The sequence below is a fragment of the Rattus norvegicus genome, chromosome 17 (genome assembly GCF_036323735.1).
Source record: "Rattus norvegicus strain BN/NHsdMcwi chromosome 17, GRCr8, whole genome shotgun sequence".
In the NCBI taxonomy this organism is placed as follows: domain Eukaryota; kingdom Metazoa; phylum Chordata; class Mammalia; order Rodentia; family Muridae; genus Rattus; species Rattus norvegicus.
In genome coordinates, this window is record NC_086035.1 from 84,491,435 (window position 1) to 84,511,420 (window position 19,986).

General features: G+C 39.9%; 1 protein-coding gene across 12 annotated transcripts in view; it reads left to right on the forward strand.

Annotated features, from left to right (window-relative positions):
• Plxdc2 (plexin domain containing 2) overlaps positions 1-11,397 on the forward strand; it is a 425,039-nt gene extending 413,642 nt beyond the window's left edge. For 11 of the 12 annotated variants that reach the window (XM_039095938.2, XM_039095937.2, XM_063276640.1 and 8 more), the window contains one exon: positions 1,888-11,397. In XM_039095938.2, the coding sequence (XP_038951866.1) occupies positions 1,888-2,004 (117 nt within the window). In that variant the 3' untranslated portion in view covers positions 2,005-11,397. The remainder of the gene's footprint in view (positions 1-1,887) is intronic. The other variant, NM_001108422.2, reaches the window with a different exon arrangement.
• The last annotated feature ends 8,589 nt before the right edge of the window (positions 11,398-19,986 follow it).

Sequence of the window (19,986 nt, forward strand, 5' to 3'; positions counted from 1 at the left end):
TCCCTTTTACAAAAATAGAAATGAAGGAAAGAATTAACAATGCCGTTTGTCTGGGGAAGACATGGCTTTAGAGAAGCCCAATTCTGAAGCTATGGAGAACTATAAGTAGTAAACCACAAGGCTTATAGCCTTTTCCCTAAAGTATATAGTAGCCATGAGTTACAGTACCCATGTCCAGAGAGAGACTCGGTATATGCCTGTCAAAGGTAATCTTCAGGCCCACTGCAGGTGCTGTTCCCGTGGTATGTTTAATGTCTTCTTCGGGGTAGCAAGGAATATCCAGCGTCACTTACCTCATGAGCTTTAATCAGCTAATAAATGTCAGACTTTCTGACCACATGGTGTTGTGGTGGCAGTGTATAATATTATTAATAATCAGAATATAATTACCTCAACTGGCACTTTTCCAGAACATAAAACTAATACTCATTCCTGCTTGATGTGAAATACTTTCCTCACAGCCATTAATCATTGACGTTGGCGTGTCATTAGCAAATCTAGCAAGAGCAAGATACCAAGTGTCGCTCTGTGAACACTGATATTTAACCTCTTTTGCATTAAAAGTCTTTACATAGGAATAAGATTCCCTCAATATTTATTGCCTTATGTACGCCAAAATTGCAGGCACTTTGATAAATGGGGTAATCACTTCTAATGTCACTGTGGCTATGAAATGCATTTTAGTGTCTTCTCTAGCTGTAGATTAATAATTCATTTCAGCACATCTATTTCAAAATCACTGTGGGTTTACTTGAAAGACGGAGCACTGGAGAGAAAGGCTCCTCTTGTCAATACAAATAGCCCATGTTTTAGAATTAGTGTCTACCATTCAATATTATCTTGATAGGCTTACGTTTGCTCACAACCTTTGGTGATGGGTCCCATTTTTAAGATTTGACACCTTTAATGTTTGAACATAAAAGTCATAAATAGAAGTGCTGAGTTTAATAAATGATTTCTCAAGTCTGAGAGAGATTCCCTCTGTCTTATCTGCTAGGAAATCTAACAGCTAATTGAAACCAACTCATAGGAATAGTTAGAGAGTTTTATGGCTGTACTTTTTTAATGAATTAATGACAAGGGAAATGATATTGACATTGACTTGTAAAAAGAAGATTCTACATCTAACATCTGGGTTACATGTGGAATTTGAACCTTTAATCCCAGCACTCCAAAGACACAGGTAGCCATTTCACAAGTTCCAGGCCATTGCGAGATACATAGAAGATTCTGATCACCAAAACGAAACAAACAAACTAAAATCAGGCTTGATTCCCAGAACGTATCAGGTAACTCACACCTTCCTCTAACTCTGCTTTCGGGACATCAGGAAGACTCTTCTGGCCTCTGTGGTCACCTGCATTTATGTGCACAAGCTCATGTGGGCACATATGTATATTCAGAAATAAGTAAGTAAATATTAAAATCATAGTTCATCTTGTTGTCTGTGGCAGACATAAATGGTTATAAAGCTCTCATTAAACCTTGCCTTTCAGAAACTTACAACAGGCTGCTATCTCATAGGCATCAGAAGAACCAAATGGAGGCTCAAGACTCAGAGACCTTATAGAGGTGGCATACCAATTCCAGTGGGGTTTATTGCTGTAGATCACTTATTGGATGCATTAAGAAGCTAAGCTAGGATAGTAAAGAAAATATTCTAACTTACATGTAACAGGCTGGGCTCGAGCTTCGGATCCTCCTGCCTACCCCTCCCTGAAGCTAAAATTACAGGAATGCACCACCTATGCTTGCCATACATGATGCTGGCAATTAAAACTTGGACTTTGAGTACAGCAAGCATTCTGCCAACAAACCCTGGTAAATATATATCTCTTGATAAGTGCTGACTGAGATACTCATTGTTGCTGTATTTTCCTGGTTTAGAGACGCCCAAGCAGATGGCCAGCAATGAAGTTTCGAAGAGGATCGGGACATCCTGCCTATGCGGAAGTTGAACCAGTTGGAGAGAAAGAAGGTTTTATTGTATCAGAGCAGTGCTAAGATTTTAGGACAGAGCAGCACCAGTACTGGCTTACAGGTGTTAAGACTAAAATTTTGCTTATGCGTTTAAGAAAACAGACACACACCCACCACCACACATAAAGGAGCCCTAAACTGCTGTAGACAGAAGGGCGACGAGATTTCTGGACAAGCCCAGCCCAGGAACGTTGAAAGGAAAACTCAGACTTGTACAAGACACCATGTACACTGAATAAAGAATTCCCTAGCGGAATGACATTCATGGTTCACAAGGAACATCTCCTGTGGACTTGCCAGGAGTGTGACGAGATGACGATGCTTTTGGTTTAGGTGCAGGGTTGCAAAGGGATCAAGGAAAAAAATATGATAATAAATAAAGCTTTAGTTCACAAGGGATCTACACCTTTGGTTCAAATGTTCTTCTCTGACGTCTCAAAGATAATCACGTTCCAAAGCCTGAACGCTTTCACTGCAAAGAGCAATGGTGAATTTTCAAGATCACAGGGAACAGTAGCTCGCACAAGAGCAAAACCAAACATGAAAGGAGGTTTTTCTATCTTTTCCAAACAGACTATCGGCAAAAGGATTTTATGTTGCGCTTTAGATGCCATTGTCCAGACAAGTTCATTACTTTGCAGGACGAATTGTTCATCTGTTCAGAAGTTCAAACTATGCCTGCCTCTTCCTTGGTAATGAATAACCTTCCTGTGAGCTGTGACACAATTTCCAAATGTTAAGCTAAGGACTAGAGAGGAGGGAGTAGCCAGTGAGGTTTTCCATTCTCTCACTGCAGAGTAAAATGAAATTTGCTTCCTAAGGTGCTGCTTCTCTCCCACCTGGAGTCCCATGGAGCCTCATTTGCTCTTGGCTAATGAAAACAGACAGAAATCAGAGGAAGATTTGTGAGAGCATTTTTTTGAGACAAATATCTTAAGAAATGTTTTTTTTTAAAAATATCACTATGTCTGTATGAAAAACCCATTTCATTGTCAATCCCTGTATAAGAAGCCATTCAAGTCATCATATCCCTGGTGATAGAAAGAAAAAAAAAGAATGAAATAACCCTGCTGAATCACACAGTAATTTTCTTTAAAGCACATAGTAGTTACATAAATATATATATAAATATATTTTTGTTTATAACTAACACAAGGCAGGCTCTTGTGGCTCTATAGAGTGTATTTTGTCATCAAGACAAAAGAAATGCAAGATGCATCACTGGTCCCTTCCATAACATTGTAAGATACTCCTCACTATTTTTATGTGACTTCCAGAAGTGGGTCAGTTGGCCACAGCATGTATCATTTTACCGCTTCTTACATCCCCTGTACCATGTACACCAACCCCTCCCTCCTTGACTCCAAGAAGCAGTTGTAAATGTCCCTCGAGTAGAGTGTTCATTTGTACCCTGATTGCAAGCCGAATACTTTGGGAAATTCCCCTAAAGTACAGAAAGGAAAGGTCACCAGACAAGGAGGTAAGCGGTTAATGGAAACCATATCCCTAAACATGAGTTCACATGGCTCGCCCTGTAAAACATTCGCATTCTCTGCCAAGGAAAGTCCGGGTTCTTACAAGGTACAGCATTCACCGTTTGCAGATTCAGGTTTCACAAAACCAAGATCCTTACCAGTCGCACCTCACTGACAGTTTACAGTCTGTGTACAATGTCTACACTGGACAGCGGAGTGTCACGTGTCATCTGCCATAAACAAGGTTCTTTTCTGTCGCATGTATTTTGCCTACACTTTGTTCTTGCAGATACTTCCAAGTATTTGACGATGGCAACTTGTCCCTGACCTTAGTTTGAAATGTCAGAAAAGAACAATGGAAGAGCAACCTGGTTGCAGGATGTGATGACAATCTGTGCCGCAGCTATTTTCGTGCCGTATGCAGTATCTCGGTTTATTCTTGTCAGTACAGTTTTGGTGAGAGAGCAATAACCAAATGACTTGCCACTATAATTGGTGCAACTGGTATTCTACAGACACATATGCTACACGTGGACAACTTCCTTTTAGGGCAAGACAAGGATGCTTTCACGAGCTTTGGCAGTAATCATGGCTTCCAAGAGCAAGGGATTAGCAGCAGCCTAGATCTCTTAGCATATTTATATTTCACTCCTTGCATAATTCCTTTAAACAGTAACGTTAACCTTATATTCTTCAAAGCCCATCCTCTAGTTTAGACTTAATCGATAGTTTTGGTAAATGAATGCACAAGACAAGACCCTCTAAATCGTTTAGCATACCAAAGCACTCAGTAACAAGAGAAAGGCAATTGGAAGCAAAATGATGCAAAGTTGTGTGGAAATGTTCAAAAATAATTGAGAGAGAATAAGAAGTTCTGCTTTGCATGAATCCACAAGAAGTAAGAAGAAATATTGGGAGAGTCTCTTCCTGCTATAAAATTCTAGTTCTGTTTGTGCTTCTGGTTTGTTCTCAATTCCTGTTTTCTTCAGATGAAGGGTATAGAGGGTTTCCAAAAACTTCAAAAAGGAGTCCAGTGGAACGGACTTTGTTTGAATTATGCATTACAAAGGGTAGACACATGCACCTTAGTCAATATTCTGTGAGAATGAAGGAAGATTGCCAATGGTGTTTTTATAAGACGACCAACAATGTAATGCATACAACCTTAGAGGAAATCAGAGAAACGGTTTTACAAAGGAACTCATGAGTGTTGCCTTAATTATTTGTAAGAATAGTAATCAGTGATCAGACTTACCAGTCCACCAACAAGATGTTACAGGCCACTTATTGGCATGTTTGTGAATGGTTGAGACCTTGTGGGACATTAACAAATAGAAAGAGAATGGTTAAAGACAAAGGACAACTGAGCACAAATGTTTTTATGGCAAGGTTTATAGGGTATTTAGTAGATTCTCAAATCTAGAGTAGTGCTGTCTACACTACTGACCAGTTATGAGTATTGATCTATAAATTAAATACAATTTACATTCAGCTGCCTGGTCACATTTTGAATGACCCATAGACACACATGACTCATGGCTGCCATTGTGGGGTACACACAATCCTTCTATCATTGCAGAAAGTTTTAATGTAAGATACTATAATGTTTCAATTGAACTGTTTGCTTTTGAAGGAAATAGTGGAGGAAGGAGGGATGGGAGGAAGGAAGGAAGAAAGGAAGGAAGGAAGGGAGGAAGAAAGGAAAGAAGGAAGGAAGGAAAGAAGGATGGACAGAAGGGTATTTGATAGCTCTTAGATATATTGTAACAATTATTTTCTTGTAACCTAAGAGAATCCTCATAAAGAAATGATGAGAATACCAGTTGACATGGCTTTGTGTCTCCATAGTGTTTCCTTGAGAAAAACCACTTCAATTTTCATGAGTCTCAATCTTCTCATTGGAAGAAAAATTAAATATATTTTCCTGTCTTTTGCAAGATTGTCTTACAAACTGACTAATACAGATGTAAATACTGTTGAAACCTTACAGCAAAGTGATCTGTAAAGCACATCTGTATGGCAAGCACCAAATTGCACACAAGGGAAGAAGAATTCATCAATCCAAAAGGCAACTGGACAATCAAGGCAGTACATTCTTGAGAAAATGTCAAAGCGCATATCAAAACCACTTGAGTTTCTTTTTGTCCATTTTTTTTCTGCTACTTTCTCTTATTTGACAAATGTCCTTCATCTACCCCATTTGCCTCGACTCTTTCTTATTTGGAGTCACTGTGTGCCTCTGGTTTGTTCTACTCAGGAATCTCAGCGTCTTAGCAGGGGTTCTTTTGAAAGCAAAATAAACGACACTCAAACATTAGTTATCTCAGATTTATTTTATTTCTATTAAAAAAGTAAGGAGCTATAACATTGCTATATAAATGTGGGGAAAACTTACTTTTGATGTAAATTCTACAAATGACAGACTTTATAACAGAAATAAAATTACCTTAAAGTATGCTCGTGTCCAGATAATACATAGTGTGAGAAGGCATATACTCTGTTCTTTTTACTGATGTGAAAACCAAGGCTTAGATAGATTCACTGATTCTCACTGGTACCAAAAGTGGGTTTTGATTAAACCTCTCAATTGCTTTTTCTTGTTTGATTACTATGGCTGACATTCCTCTGTAAGTGATTAAAGCAACCAAGCATCTGGAAGTCATAATCCATGAAAAAATTAATTTCACCTGCTATAAGGATGATCTCTCTATACTATAGTATGAGACGTTGAAACAATTATAGTCTTCTATGCTGTTACTTTCTTAAGAATGCTTTTGTTCTATTTCAAATTCTATCTCTGGTAGGGTCCTTATATGTCCTCTTTCTCACTTCCTAAGCTGTGGTCATCAGGTTAGCAGTGCTATTTATCTTTGTCATTTGAATGACTTTCTGCCTTTGTTTCATTTCTATTCAATTGTATTTGAATACTAATACTGTTGATTGAAGAATTTCTGCCACATAGATAATTACAGTTTTTACTTGTCCATGGAAACTATTCGGGAACTTGTGTTCTAAGAAGGTCTTATGGGAAAATATTGTGAGATCAGGGGTGTTACCTATGATATACTCATATCATTGTGTTTTTATAAAGCACTTTACATTTTACAGAGTACATTGATTCATGCTTTTACTTGTTCTTTCATTGAACGACCTAATTAATTTTCATATATATTAACCACCTACTGAAAGTTACTCTGCAGATCTTGTGGTACAAGAAAACAAATTATGTGGTGTTTCAGTGTGTGTGTGTGTGTGTGTGTGTGTGTGTGTGTGTGTGTGTGTGTGTGTGTAAACTGTTCAGGGTACAAGAGAAATGGCTTAGTGGCTAAGAATAATTGCTATTTTTTTTCAGAAGACCAGAGTTTGGTCCACAGTGTTCACAACCATTTGTAACCCAAGCCCTAAGGAAACTCACATCATTTTCTGTTATACACACACATGCACAAACACACATATATACATAATTTAAACATTAATAAGTCTAAATAAATAGTTTAGGGGATAAATATAACATTATAATACAATAAGATCATCAAACACAACTTTACAAATAAGAAAAGCATTACTCCATCAATTTTTAATTCAAAGAATTATTTGCTCTATTTCAAATAAGCTGCTAACTTTATGAGTGAGAACAGAAAGGCTCAAAGGTCCAGGAAAAATTGTCCATTCTCTTAAATGTGTACTGAGCAGATCTAGAGTGGAGTTTCTCTTTCCTTGCATGGATTCTGCTGTCATTTTTAAATGGTGACTATCTTTGGTTTTAGACACCAGTGCATCTAAAAAGCTTTTACCCTTCAGAGTCACTGCAGTTGTTCTGTCAAAAGACAGACTTCCTTTCCTCAACTTAGAGCTGTTGACATGTGAAGTTTATTAAGTCTCTGTTGAAGATTTGGAAAGTGGGTACCTACCTCCCTTCTAATCCTCATGGTATTTGGCGGCCTTCATGACTTTAATGATTACTCAACAGTATACAAATCCCTCCAATAAAAAGGCTTTTATAAACATCATTAGTCTTCTTAGAGTGCAAAATGGGAAGAGGATGGCCAAAGCATCCCTTGTAAAAATCCCTGTATTGCCTGGAAAGTAGAGTTTTGTCAGGAGTCAGGCCCCAGAACAGTAGTCGACACCTGCAATTCAAGCCATGGGAGGCAGGTGCAGGAGGATTACAATTCAGAGTTGAGGAGAGAGGTTGGGGGAAAGATTTAAAGAAATCTCCCTTTCTTTTATTATTTAATCTTTATCATACACTTATTTTTATTCATATCAAAGCTGGAAATCACAAACTTCAAACTACAAAAGTAGCATGTAATTCAATCACAGCCCAACATAACCTTTATCCAGTACTCCACCTCTAACAATTATGTTGAGGACCTAATTAGGAGGAGACTAGAAGATAGGCTATCTTTGGAAAGTTGAAATTTGGCTGATGGATCATCAGTCATCAGGTTGTCAAGCAGTGACACCTTGTATCCATAATTGCTGAAGCAACAGTCTGTACTCAGTGCAGAGCCATGACCCTGAAGTCATGCAGCTAGAGTATCTCAGACTTGGATCATTTCCCTCATCTACAAATTGGAGCTTCAAAATGTGCACGGAAGACAAAGCTGCTTGCATCTAATTTTAAGTAAGACTGGATGGCCTTTCTGTTTTTAATTCCTGAAAGTTTTCCTATCAGGACCATAAGAATACTCTCTCCTGTCACCTAATCAACCATGTGCTTAAAGCAATAATGCTGATATGATGGGCTCTGTACTATTCTGTGAAAATAATACTGCCCCAAGACACTGAAAATTCACAACTTCAGACTTGAGATGCTTACGGATGTCACAGCAGTTTGTATGACTTTAATGTGCCTTATGTCAGTGTTCCTAAAGGTCAGTAGCTTCTTGTAGATAACTGTCAATATAGTGAGTTTGTACTTTTGGTCATTTTGCATCAGTTGAGAAGCTCGGTGAAGCTTCCTGAAGACAGTTCTTTAATATTTCAGGAAAATGAAGAATAAAAATTGGATTATCTGTTTTTCCTTTGCCTTTCCTTGAAGATGTTGGAACTAGGTAGCATTCAGAGTTATTCAGTTCATATGAATTAATAGGCACAATAGAAAACTTCAGGACAAAGTCTGAAGGCCTTGAATACCACCAAAGACCTCTGAGGAATATTCTCACCTGAGAGCATGAAATCAGAGCTTTCCAAATTTGGAGCACCTCAGAGGTGTTTCTAGTTTTATACTTTCAGTCTCCTGTCAAACTACATGGCTGCATGTTTTTAGGTTCTGGATCAACTGGTTCACTAAATTCAACTCAAATTCTACTCTATCTTCCTAATTGTTTCCAGGCATAACTTTGACAGCAGTGCCTACTGCCATTACAATGATTATTACCACGAAACCTGATTCCCTGAATCAAATTCCTTTAAGAATTTTGAAGAATAGCATAATGTTGGCTCCTCGATTGTTTTATGAATTCTGAAGCAGTAAATGCCCAAGGAGTATCTGCCAAAACCTTAGAGCGCATTGTCAACACCAAAAGGTTTTGTTACTTTATAGCCATGATAAAAGGCTGGAAAGTGCAAATTACAATCTTGCATTCATCTTTGTCTAATTTCTAAGATTTATTAACATGTGATGGTTATTCAAAAATTTCACTAATGGATTACAATGAAAAAAAATGCCTTGGCAGATATTAATGTACGTATTCATTTTATATTTCAGCTGAAATATCTCAATGATGCTATCCCTCCCAAGGGAGTATGGATTTTTAACAGCAGTCTCCCTTATCCTTTGCATTATAAAATATGTGTGTCTGAATTAAGGTATCACTCATTTATCATGCAACTGTAAGCTTTTGGGACCCATCAACACAGGCATAGCTGGAAAGCACGCTACAAGTTTGGTCCATGAACTGTGTAGGTAATAGTGAGGAAACATGAGTTCCGGGGATATGAATAAAGATTCACACATAAGATCAGTCAGCCTGTTCAACTCTGCAGAGAAGTGTTCAAATAAATATTCAATGAGGGTCAGCTCAAATTTAGGTCCTTCAGACACCGGAACGCATATTCTGGAAGTGACACGGATAGGTGGAGGTAGACTTGAAGTACATGATGTCATCAGTCAGTCTAAACCTCAGCCATCATTCACACACATTTCGTTGACTTTAAGCCTAGTACCACCCAGTCCCTTGCCCTGGGGACTTCAGTGACTAAGAATCAGGCAGTTGTTTTTCTAGTTATGTCCTTTGATTTAAGAGCCACAAACATGCAGTTCAATTTCTGTGACGGAGAGCCAGCTAACTACACAAAAGCAACAAAAAATAACATGGAATATTTCTGTCCTGAGGAATCAGTAAGAGTGACTCTTTCATCTATATTCCCCACAATTTCTCTGTGAGAAAGTTGATACTCAAGACCTGAACCCCAACACTGTCTGGATGCCATAGTGACAATTATGTAAACATCTAACGATAATTGAACAAAGCCACATTCAGATTGTCAGAGCGTAGCAGGGGAAATAATCCTCAGCTACTTCTAATAGACTCCTCTGAAAATAATACTAGAAGAAATCAGAGCTTCCTTTGGAATAAAGTGTTAAAACCTGTTTTAGAGAAACCAACTAAGTATCTTTAGGAACAGATGTCCTCTGTATGGTGTAAGCCAAGTATTGGGGACCCTGACTGAGCACTGAGCACGTCACTGACTGGTCAACACATCTCATTTTCCTGAGTTGAGGCATCTGGGCAGGGACTTGGCGAGTATATTATTTTTAAAGGAAAAAGTTAGAGACACTCGTTCTTGCATGCCAACTGGGATCATGGAAATTTGAAATGCTAGGCATACACTTCTGTTTCTACTCTTGCTGCCTGCGGTCCTTTGAAAGGTTGAAGGTCAAAGAGAAAAACTTGAGGACTGGTGTTGGGGGTACGCTGTCCACACTTCCTGCCAGGTGTGCAATGCAGAGAATATCCGTGAGGCTCAAAGTGGATATAATTGAACTGTGTTGGAGTCACAAAGCTCCCTTTCTGCTGCTGAGAACAGCACAGCAAAGAAAACCTGACCCCTGCAACCCAGTTGGCCCAAACAAAGGAAAGATTGTGGGTGAGCACGGCCCATTGCCAGGATGGGTTATGATATGTTATGACTGCTTTCTGTGGCCAACCAAATACGTGTCTTTCAGGTGAAGGTTAGTTTTGCAGATGATTTTCTAAATGCAAGGCTTGAAAAACATCATTCCAAATTTCTTCCAGTCTCTGGGCGCCATTCCTCTTTCTTCTGCCATGTCCAAGAGGCATTCCAAGACCGTTTATTTCTATTGTGTTATAAGAGTTTGCCCTTACTTCTCAAGTCACACGGCATACCCAAGGCTGCAAATGGGGACACAATAGTGTCTGATGCTGCATGGATTGTATCTGAGAGCGAAAAGTGTGTGAGCCCAATCGAAGTCCTTGGTTTAAATCCCGTAATCCAAATGCTGCACAGCACACAAGCTTCTGGAATATACTTTAGGTGCAGACAACTTAGCTAAGCGTTAATGTATTTTCTTATGGTCCATTAGGTTTCTGTCTTTTACCTGGAAATCCATATGATTGGAATACTTCTTTACTTATTAACATGTTTTCTTACACCAGGTTTTTCTGCCGGTCTTGTTCTGCAAACAAGATGAAGGAAATTTCTTTGCTAACTAGTAATTGCATAATGAATCCAGTATACTTACTGGCAGCTGTACAGTATAACTTCTAAGGACTGGAAGCTGGTAGTGACCAAATGTTACCCACACCTATCGATTGCTATTTTCAGAATTAAATCATGTTCTTCTAGTTTTAAGTTGGAGTCTACAAATCTTGAACTTTAGAAGGGAAGAAGGGAGCTATTTGTGTAACACTGCTGTCATGTTTGGCTGCATATTAAAAACAAATAAATGAACATTTTGTTTTAATTTCTTAAATATTCTAACCCTTGTCATTCAATATATTTCTGTCAACTTTCCTTTATCTTCCCTACTGTGAAAGAAACTGTTTGCGGATGGAGGACAGAGCAACCAGCTAATGTTATGCTAGACAACCTTTTGCTCTTAAACCTGTCCTTCATAGGGACTGACCTGGTGGTCAGGCCCACATGAGATGCCTCAGCAGGTAAGTGTACTCGCCTCCAAGCCTGAAGACCTGAGTTCAAGACCAGAGTCATCTGCTGGAAGGAGAGAACTGATTCCCTTACGTAGTCCCCTGGCCTCCCTCCACATGCACACAGTGGCACTTGCTCACTGAGATGGTACACACAAAATAACAAATCCACATTATAAAGGCTGAAGTGTGCCTGTGTGTGTCTCTGTGTGCCTGTGTTAAGTCGGTTATGTGTGTACGGTAGATTATGCCATAGCATGCAACTGGGGAAGGACCCCATCTCCTTCTCAGACAGTTTCTGAGCGATTATTGAATTATCCTGACTCAAACAGCTGTTGTTTTAGCAGCCACTTTGAATCCTAAAGCTGGAATGTGCCTGAAGCAGCCCTTACCTCTCTCAGTGTCTTGTTTGTTTTTGTTTTTGTTTTAAGGCTGCTGATTTCCAAAGTAAGTCCCAAAAGGCATTCTTGCTCTTTTAACTTTTTCCTTCTAAACTAGAAATAATTGTCCCTCTTCCTTGGGGAAAATTTTGGATGTGTGCCTCAGGCAATCTATATGAAGTAAGATGTTTTAAATCTCAATATTAGATGACTTCTCCTGGGAAATCTGAATAGCGGTCAACAAGCTACTCCATCTTCATAAACCCACAAGGTTATTGAGTTAAGAACATATGAATATAGAAAAGTAATGCATATTAGTCCTTTTTCTGTTGCTGTGGTAAAACATTAGCTAAAGGGAACACAGGAAGGAATGGATTTATTTGGCTGAAACCTCCAAGTACTAATCGGAATCTGAGAGAATTCAGGGCAGAAATGCAATCCAATAGCAGAAGCCACAGAGGAACACTGATTGCTGTCCTGCCCCCTCCTTACCTCTTGCTTAGTTTGCTTGTTTCTACAGCTCAGTATAGTCTGCCTAGGGCAGGTGCCACCCACAGTGGGCTTGACCATCCCTCATCAATGAATCATCAGGATAATTCTTCACAGACATGCCCATAGACCTAGCCGATAAAGACAGGTAGAGACTCTGCCACGAGCCCCCAGCCCCGGCCCATGATCAGCTGGTGATTCTAAACTGTATTAGGTTGACACATAAGAGGCAGAGAGATCTTTACAGGAGCGTGGTTAACTCCAAAGCATTTACCTCAGTGACAGATGAGAGGGACGGCATCCTTACAGCTCTCTAGCTTTTCCGGGACTAGAATCTTCTCTCCTCCAACTGTTACTGCTTATAAACCTTGAGCATGGGAGCTATGAAACATGTGAGTTTCACCTCATGGCAACTAAGAGTTGCTCCTTCCTGAATCCTGGAAGTTTTATTAACTTATACTGTGTCTTAAGGCACCTTCCTCCAAGATGCCATGTTTCAGTTGGGAGGAAACAGAGGGCAGCATAGCACACAACTTTCCTTTCTGTTTCCCAGTGCACCTCCTTTTGGATTGTCCTTTTAACAATATCAACTACGTACACTTAGACCTAACATTAGGACCCAGAAGCTCTCAGGGTACCCAGAACTGGCAGGAAGCCCAGGCTGTGCCATTCCCTGAGTAACTAATTACTCTGTAAAACTCACTTATGGCTTTTTAAAGATGTGAAACTATTTGAATTGTATTGATTAGACGTTGATATCATGGAGTAATTCAGAACTTCAATTTTAAATGGGTGTGACTTGACTTTATGATGACAGAAGGGAGAAACTATTACTGTAAATCAGGCTACTTTTCATGACAATAGGGAAACATTAGGTCAATGCTAAGAAAAACAAGTAATGTTAAATTAAATGCAGCAGGGGATGGACCTTAGTTCTTCTATGCAAAAGAACAAAGCTGCAAAGGACAAAGATGTCTTTTTAATTAGCTGCAGACTTGATTCTTATAAATCCCAGGTCTCCTCTGGGATACTTTATTGCAAACCACATTTTCAGAATCAGAGTCTCCCAAGAAGCAGTTTGAAATTTTGCCCCTTAGCTTAACAAAACCTTCGTAGTGGGCTTATGTGTGCCAAGAAATGTATTTGCTTGGAAAGACCAAGGTAAGGAGCAAAGGAAGCCCTTAGTAAATCAAGTGCTGAGTCACTGTTTGATGTGGACACAGCCGTATAGAAGACTCCCAAGTTCTTACACACTTGGGACAATCAGCAAAGCTGTTAACCAAATGATCCAGGCTCAGGATGAATGTCAGACTTTTCTTTGGCATCCAAGTATGAGTTAATATTTTACTGATTGCAGTAAAATATTAGAACTCCCAGCCTAGAACTTCTTCCCCAGCCTTTTGATCAGTGGTTCCCAACCTCCCTAGTGTTGCAACCCTTTAATACAGTTCCTCATGCAGTTCCCCCAACCATAAAAATTATTTTCATTGCTACTCCATATCTGTAATTTTACTGTTGTGATATATCATGATGTAAATATCTGATATGCAGGATATCTGATACACAACCCACATGTTGAGTACTGGTGCTTTATATGTTTGTGTACATGCCTGGTACACTCATCAACACGTACAGCAAGCGAAAGCTCTGGCAAATGCAGTTAGATGACAGGATAGAACTGTTTCACATGAATGCAGGTGTGTTTATAATACTGGTTGAGAGGACTTCAGCCAGCCCAGCATGGCAAACATGGCTGGCTCTAACAGACCTTGCCATTTAGATTACATAACTAAAGCTAGCCACAAAGGTCTTTTCCCTTATATCACCATTTCCTCATCTTCACACTGACTATCAGGTCCATCTTGCAAAGTATTGATGTCTAACAATCCTCTTTCTCACCTAATTAACATGACATAAATAACATTAAAATGAAATGCCTCATCCTAACATGGGGTTTCCCCTTTTACCTTTATTAACTGCCATTTTTCTATGGGCTACATCTGTCTCTCTATCCATGACAAATACCCCCTCCTGTCATGCCTCCCTAGTCCCCCTCCCTCCCTCCCTCATCCTCTGCCTCCATTCCTTGTCTCTTATTCCTTGTCCTTTGTTACTTTGGGGCAAATAAATCTCCTTTGTGCTGAGAACTTGCTCTTGGGACTCCTGAGCCCATACCAATACTCTTACACGGGTGATATTTAAACATGAACTTGATCCTGCAAATAAGGAGATCTTCAACAGGAAGTCCTACTAGGCATTGAAGAGGGGAGACCATTGAAGCAGAATGACAGAACTATCCAGAAATGAAGACTCTAGTGGCCAATGAGTGAGTCACCCGGTGGTGTCTGTAATCTTTGTTCTTTATCTATTCTGAACAATAGAAGCAAACTTGCCTGGAATGGCTTCCAGGTGGCCCAAAGATGCAAGACCTCACAGGGGACCCTGGCTGTTCTGGGTGTGATTGTTTAAGTCTGCCTACTGTTATACTGAACCCGTTCCCTCTGAGTCACCAAGTTTCATCTGTGTTCTCATTTTTCCTAATAAAATCCAAACCTCTTAGCACACACAGTATGGCCCTTTCTCTTACACCCACCCACCCCTTTAGCAAATGGTTTATTTCTTTTGCTCCAAACTCACTCATGACGGTGTGTGCGTGCGTGCGTGCGTGCGTGCGTGCGTGTGTGTGTGTGTGTGTGTGTGTGTGTGTGTGTGTGTGTAATTTGCCCGTATCTACCCACATTTATTACCTTTCATATACCAAAACTCCATTTTATACAATCTGAAAATGCAGGGTGACCTATTCTAAGAATACTTCTTGAGGAAGAAGGTAACTTTCATTCACAAGAAAATAGCATCTACCTACCGTACTCAATTCCCGTATAATCATTAGAGGCACGAGGGAGAATATTTAAGTGAAAAGAGTAGACTTTAAGCTCTGGTCCCTGAAACAGATAATACCCTATCAGGAGTGTCTGTGTTTTTTACAGAGCTTAGCAAGTCTGTGAAGGGTAGCAAGATCCTGGGTTAATCAAGCCTGACAGAAACTAAGAGCAACATCTCCAAGATTCCAGACAGCAAAAGGAATTCAGGGGGTAAATTCTAACTGCCTCTGTATAATCTGAGAGCATGTGGGAGTCTTGCAGAACTCTGCAGGGACTCAGACGAACACCTGATTTAATCATCACAGAAACAATGAAGGTGTCAGTAAAGGAGGCCAGCTGGCGCCTGTGACCCTAGCTGTGTATTTAAGGACCACAGGCTTGTAGTTCAAGTGCACTCAGAGTGAGAGCCAGAGAGAGTGGCTTGCACCTTGGAGATGCAGAGGCCATTACAAGAGAAACTAACCAGACTACTACACTCTTTTAGGATTCCATTACAAACAGCAGATCGACAGACCTGCATGCGAGCACCCTGCAGTATGGTATAGATACAGGGAAAGCAGACGAGGAAGATGTAGGTATAGAAAGAGAAAAGCTCTCTTGCGAAGTGAGGAACTACTGCTGTAGCTGATTCTGATAACCCTGTTCCAGGCAGCAGAGGTATATAAAAAAAATCAGCATTTACATACCCTCTGCCAAGTATAAACATGTGAAAATTATAGTTTTGTACATTTTTAAAATGTGTGGAAGTAAAAGACCCAACCAAACAATGAGAGTCCCATCAGCTTTGCAGCTTTTGAGATGTTTAGAAGCCCCATCTCCCACCTATTTACCAGCCTATCATTTTCTGTGAGTTGCCATCATTTTGAAGACAAGCAGACATACTTGGCCTCACAGAATAAATCCAGTTTTGAAATGCCAACATCTGTGGATAAATGTTAATTGACCCCTCTTAATGCACATCATTCGGACCGCTGTTAACAGTCTTTACTGGCAGCCTTTGAACTTCTACTGCACAGTGTGCTGCCATTTTTATGGTGAACTTTACAAACATTTCGGGGGTATAGAATTAGCTAATCTTTCCTCCAGAACTTCATTGCGTGATTACAGTTCAGATGTATTCTGTTTTTCCAAGAGGACTCACTGTGCAATGAACGTGGTCGAATCTGAAACAGAGTGCTCCTGCTGACCTTTGGCTGTGAGCTTGGAGGATGGGCTGCACAAAATATTCTACGTGTCCCAGGAGTTTAAATTCTGTTCGCTTCTAAAAGTGTTTTAAATCTGCATCAGAAGGCCTTGAAGTAGTATACCAAAGGAGCAGAAAGACCTTCTAGAAAGAGAAATTGGAATGCTCAAAATAAATAAGTAAAATGAGCAAGCCTGTTTGCTGTTATCAAATGATGTCATTTGGAATTTAATTAGATGCCATCTCAAGGAGATATATGTTATTTGAACAAGAAGAGTTCCCAGCAAGTTAAACAGCAACAAGGCAAAGGAGCAGCAGCAGTTGGATGAGAGAAAGAAGTTTCAGCCAGGACTGTGATATCCCAGGAGACCCCTCAATTAAGAATAATGTGACAGACTCTTGACAGTGTGTGTGTGAAAGAGGGGAAGGTCTCCATGTGGCTTTTCTCTTGTTTTGGCTTTGATGTAAAGCTTCACTGAGCCACGGAGATGAGAGTTCATTTACTTCAGACAGATGGCTGCAGTCAGTCTGATTTCCTTAACACAAAGTCACAGCAAATAACAGAGCCAGCAGCTGACGCTCAGGGCCATGAAAGCATGCAGTGCCCAGTAAAGCCAGAAGGAAGTTCGCTGCTGCTTGCTTCTGCCCATCTTCTAAGCATTCATCTATGGACCCTAAACTATAAAGAGCTAGTGGAGCAGCATCTGTTCTCGTGTTTACAGGTCAGCATCCTGAGACAAATTTCCTCTGTCTGCCAATAGAAACCACAGCATCTGATGAATACCTGGTTAACAGTTAAGGGGACAAGTTCACCCATATGACCTCTCAGAGCTCAGCTTGTTTGTCTCTGAAATGAGGATAAAATTAAGACTTGTATCCAAGGATTAGTGTGGAAAACAAAGGATGAAAATATTTACTGTTTATGTTGTTCAGCCCTTAGCGTTTAAGTTCCTTATTTTGATTTTTTTCTTACAATGTTTTCTTGTTTTATTTTATTTTTGTTCCATGACCCTGATCTAAAGGGTGGAAAAATTGATATTTGCAGGAAGAATATGTAAAAAAAATTGTAAGAGGACCTGACAATCTACTCATCAAATTTAAATTTTACTTAAAGACAAATTTGTTTGTGTGTGTTAACATTCATGTGGAGGCCAGAAGATGATCTCAATGTCACTCCGCAGGTGCCACCTGTCAGATCCAACAGAAACTCAGGGCAAATGACTAACTGTGGTTCCTATTAGCATACTAAAGCCCAGGCTGGCCTCCAGGCCCATTCAGTACCTGAGCGGCCATTCTCAGCTCTTATTACCCAGCTCCTAACTTAAAATTCTCCAGTACATGAGCTACCTAACCCTGCCATTTCAGCCATGTGTTTATCCCCACCCCTTCTCTCCTCTTGTTCTTGGTTCTCTGTCCCTTGCCTCTCTCTCATGGTCCTCCTCTTTTGATTCCCTGTGTCTCCTCATGGTCTGGTTCATTCTACTGGCCACGGTTAGTCTACTACCTTTTCTCCTTGATCTAGACTTCTCCAGACACCTCTATCTCTACTGTCTCTCCCCCATGTGTATATAATAAATAAAAACTAACCTTCAACCATCTTGGAGCAGCCATGTGTTCATTTTGTTCATCATCCATCTTTAGTTTTGACACAGGATTCCTCACTAAAATTAAACCTGTTAGTCAGATGTCTGGCCAGCAAGTGCTGTAGATCTGGTAATCTTTGCCTTCCCAGACCTAGGATAACAAGTGTCTGCCCACGCACCCAGCTTTTAAAATGTGTGCTCTTGGGATCAAACTCAACTAAGGTTCCCATGCCTGCAAAATAAACACTTTACCAAATGATGTATCTCCCTAACCCTAAAACAGCAGTTCGTGCAAAGAAAAAGAAAAAAACCCAGTATCTCATATCAGGAAATAGGGGGAAGTCTTCTTAAGCTTGCTATGTTTGTTTCCAGTGAATCACCTATAAAGTAGAGATTGCCCCCCAAAGCTTCCTCCTCAGAGTCAATAACCAATAACTGTCTAAGACAGCTCAGAGATCTGAGAAAAATAAGATGTTTATTGTTGCCTGAAATTGTCAAGGATATAACTCAGGAATATCCAGATGGAGGAGGTGCATAAGGCAGTGGATTGGAGAAGAGGAGTTTCCATGCTTCTACAAGCGTTGGAAGCTCTCCCAAGCCATCACTCAGGGTTTAATATGGAGAAACCAACCAAGCATGATTGATTAAGTCACTGGCCATTGATGACCAATTAATTCAGTCTCCTCTCTCTCTGGAGGTTGTGTGGCAGACTTGAAAACCCCAATCTTCTCTAATCGTCTTACCTAGGTCTCTGAAGTGGAGAAGAATGACAAGCAAAGCTGAGTAGAATGTACCCCAGGGTAAGACATATGGCTAAACATGTAGTGGGAAGTTTATGTAAAGCGAGTGGGGATAACTTATCTGACTTCTTGGCTAGGAAAGTGTGTACTTTTGTGAACTCTAGAATACAGTGCTATTCTGATCTGTGGGGCCATTAAACCGAGCGGATGGTGGTATCAAGTGTGAATCCAATAAGCAATGTAAGGAGTGATTACTCAGCTGTTAAAGAAGGGTCACTCACCACCCCCAGCAAGAGCCTCAAAAGTGGCTCAAGTTATTTCAAATAAAGCTGTGTGAATGTAAATGGGTGACAGAGAAGAGAACTGGGCAGGTTGCAGACTGTGGCTCTATTTGAAGAAAGAAGCAACTCAGTTCATTAAGGACAAGTCTACAGGAAGCCACAAGAGCCTAAGACTGAAGCAATGCAGTTGCCAGTAAGTAAGATGGACAAAACATGGAGCAGACGAAATACCCAAGAATCTGTTTATAACATTTGTGTTTGAGATGTGCGTTTTTTTAAATAGACAGCTAAACATGTTTGAATAGAAAAGTAAATTTATGACTCTGAAGTCAGAAAGATGTGAGCACTAGATAAATAAATTTGGAAGTTCTTGACATAAATATGGTATTTAAAGTCATTGGGACCCAGTGAGATCATCCAAGCATACATTGATGGAGAAAATATGTGGTTGAAGGATGAAAACTTGGAGACTTTGACACGAAGAGCTTGAGCTAAAGGCAGTGAGAAAAACCCAGTGAGCAAAGTAACTGGAGGATTTAGTAACCCGAATGTTTCTAAGTTAATGAAGTGTTCAAAATCATTAGCAATCAAGGTGCCTCTTAAAACTGGCACTACAATTCTGACAAAATAATTTATGATGTTGTCAAAGACACAATATAGAAGGTTTTAAAATTCATGCCATAAGTCGAAATATAACTCGGTCAAAAAGCTAGTTAGCATGGTATATAAAGGGGACACCCGTATTAGTTGGGGTTCTCAGAGAACTGAACCAATGCAATTAATATATACTAAAAGAAACGAAGATTCATTAGATTGAGTTTCACAATGCAGGATGGGTAGTCCATCAATGGCCATCTCACACCAGAAAGGCCTAGA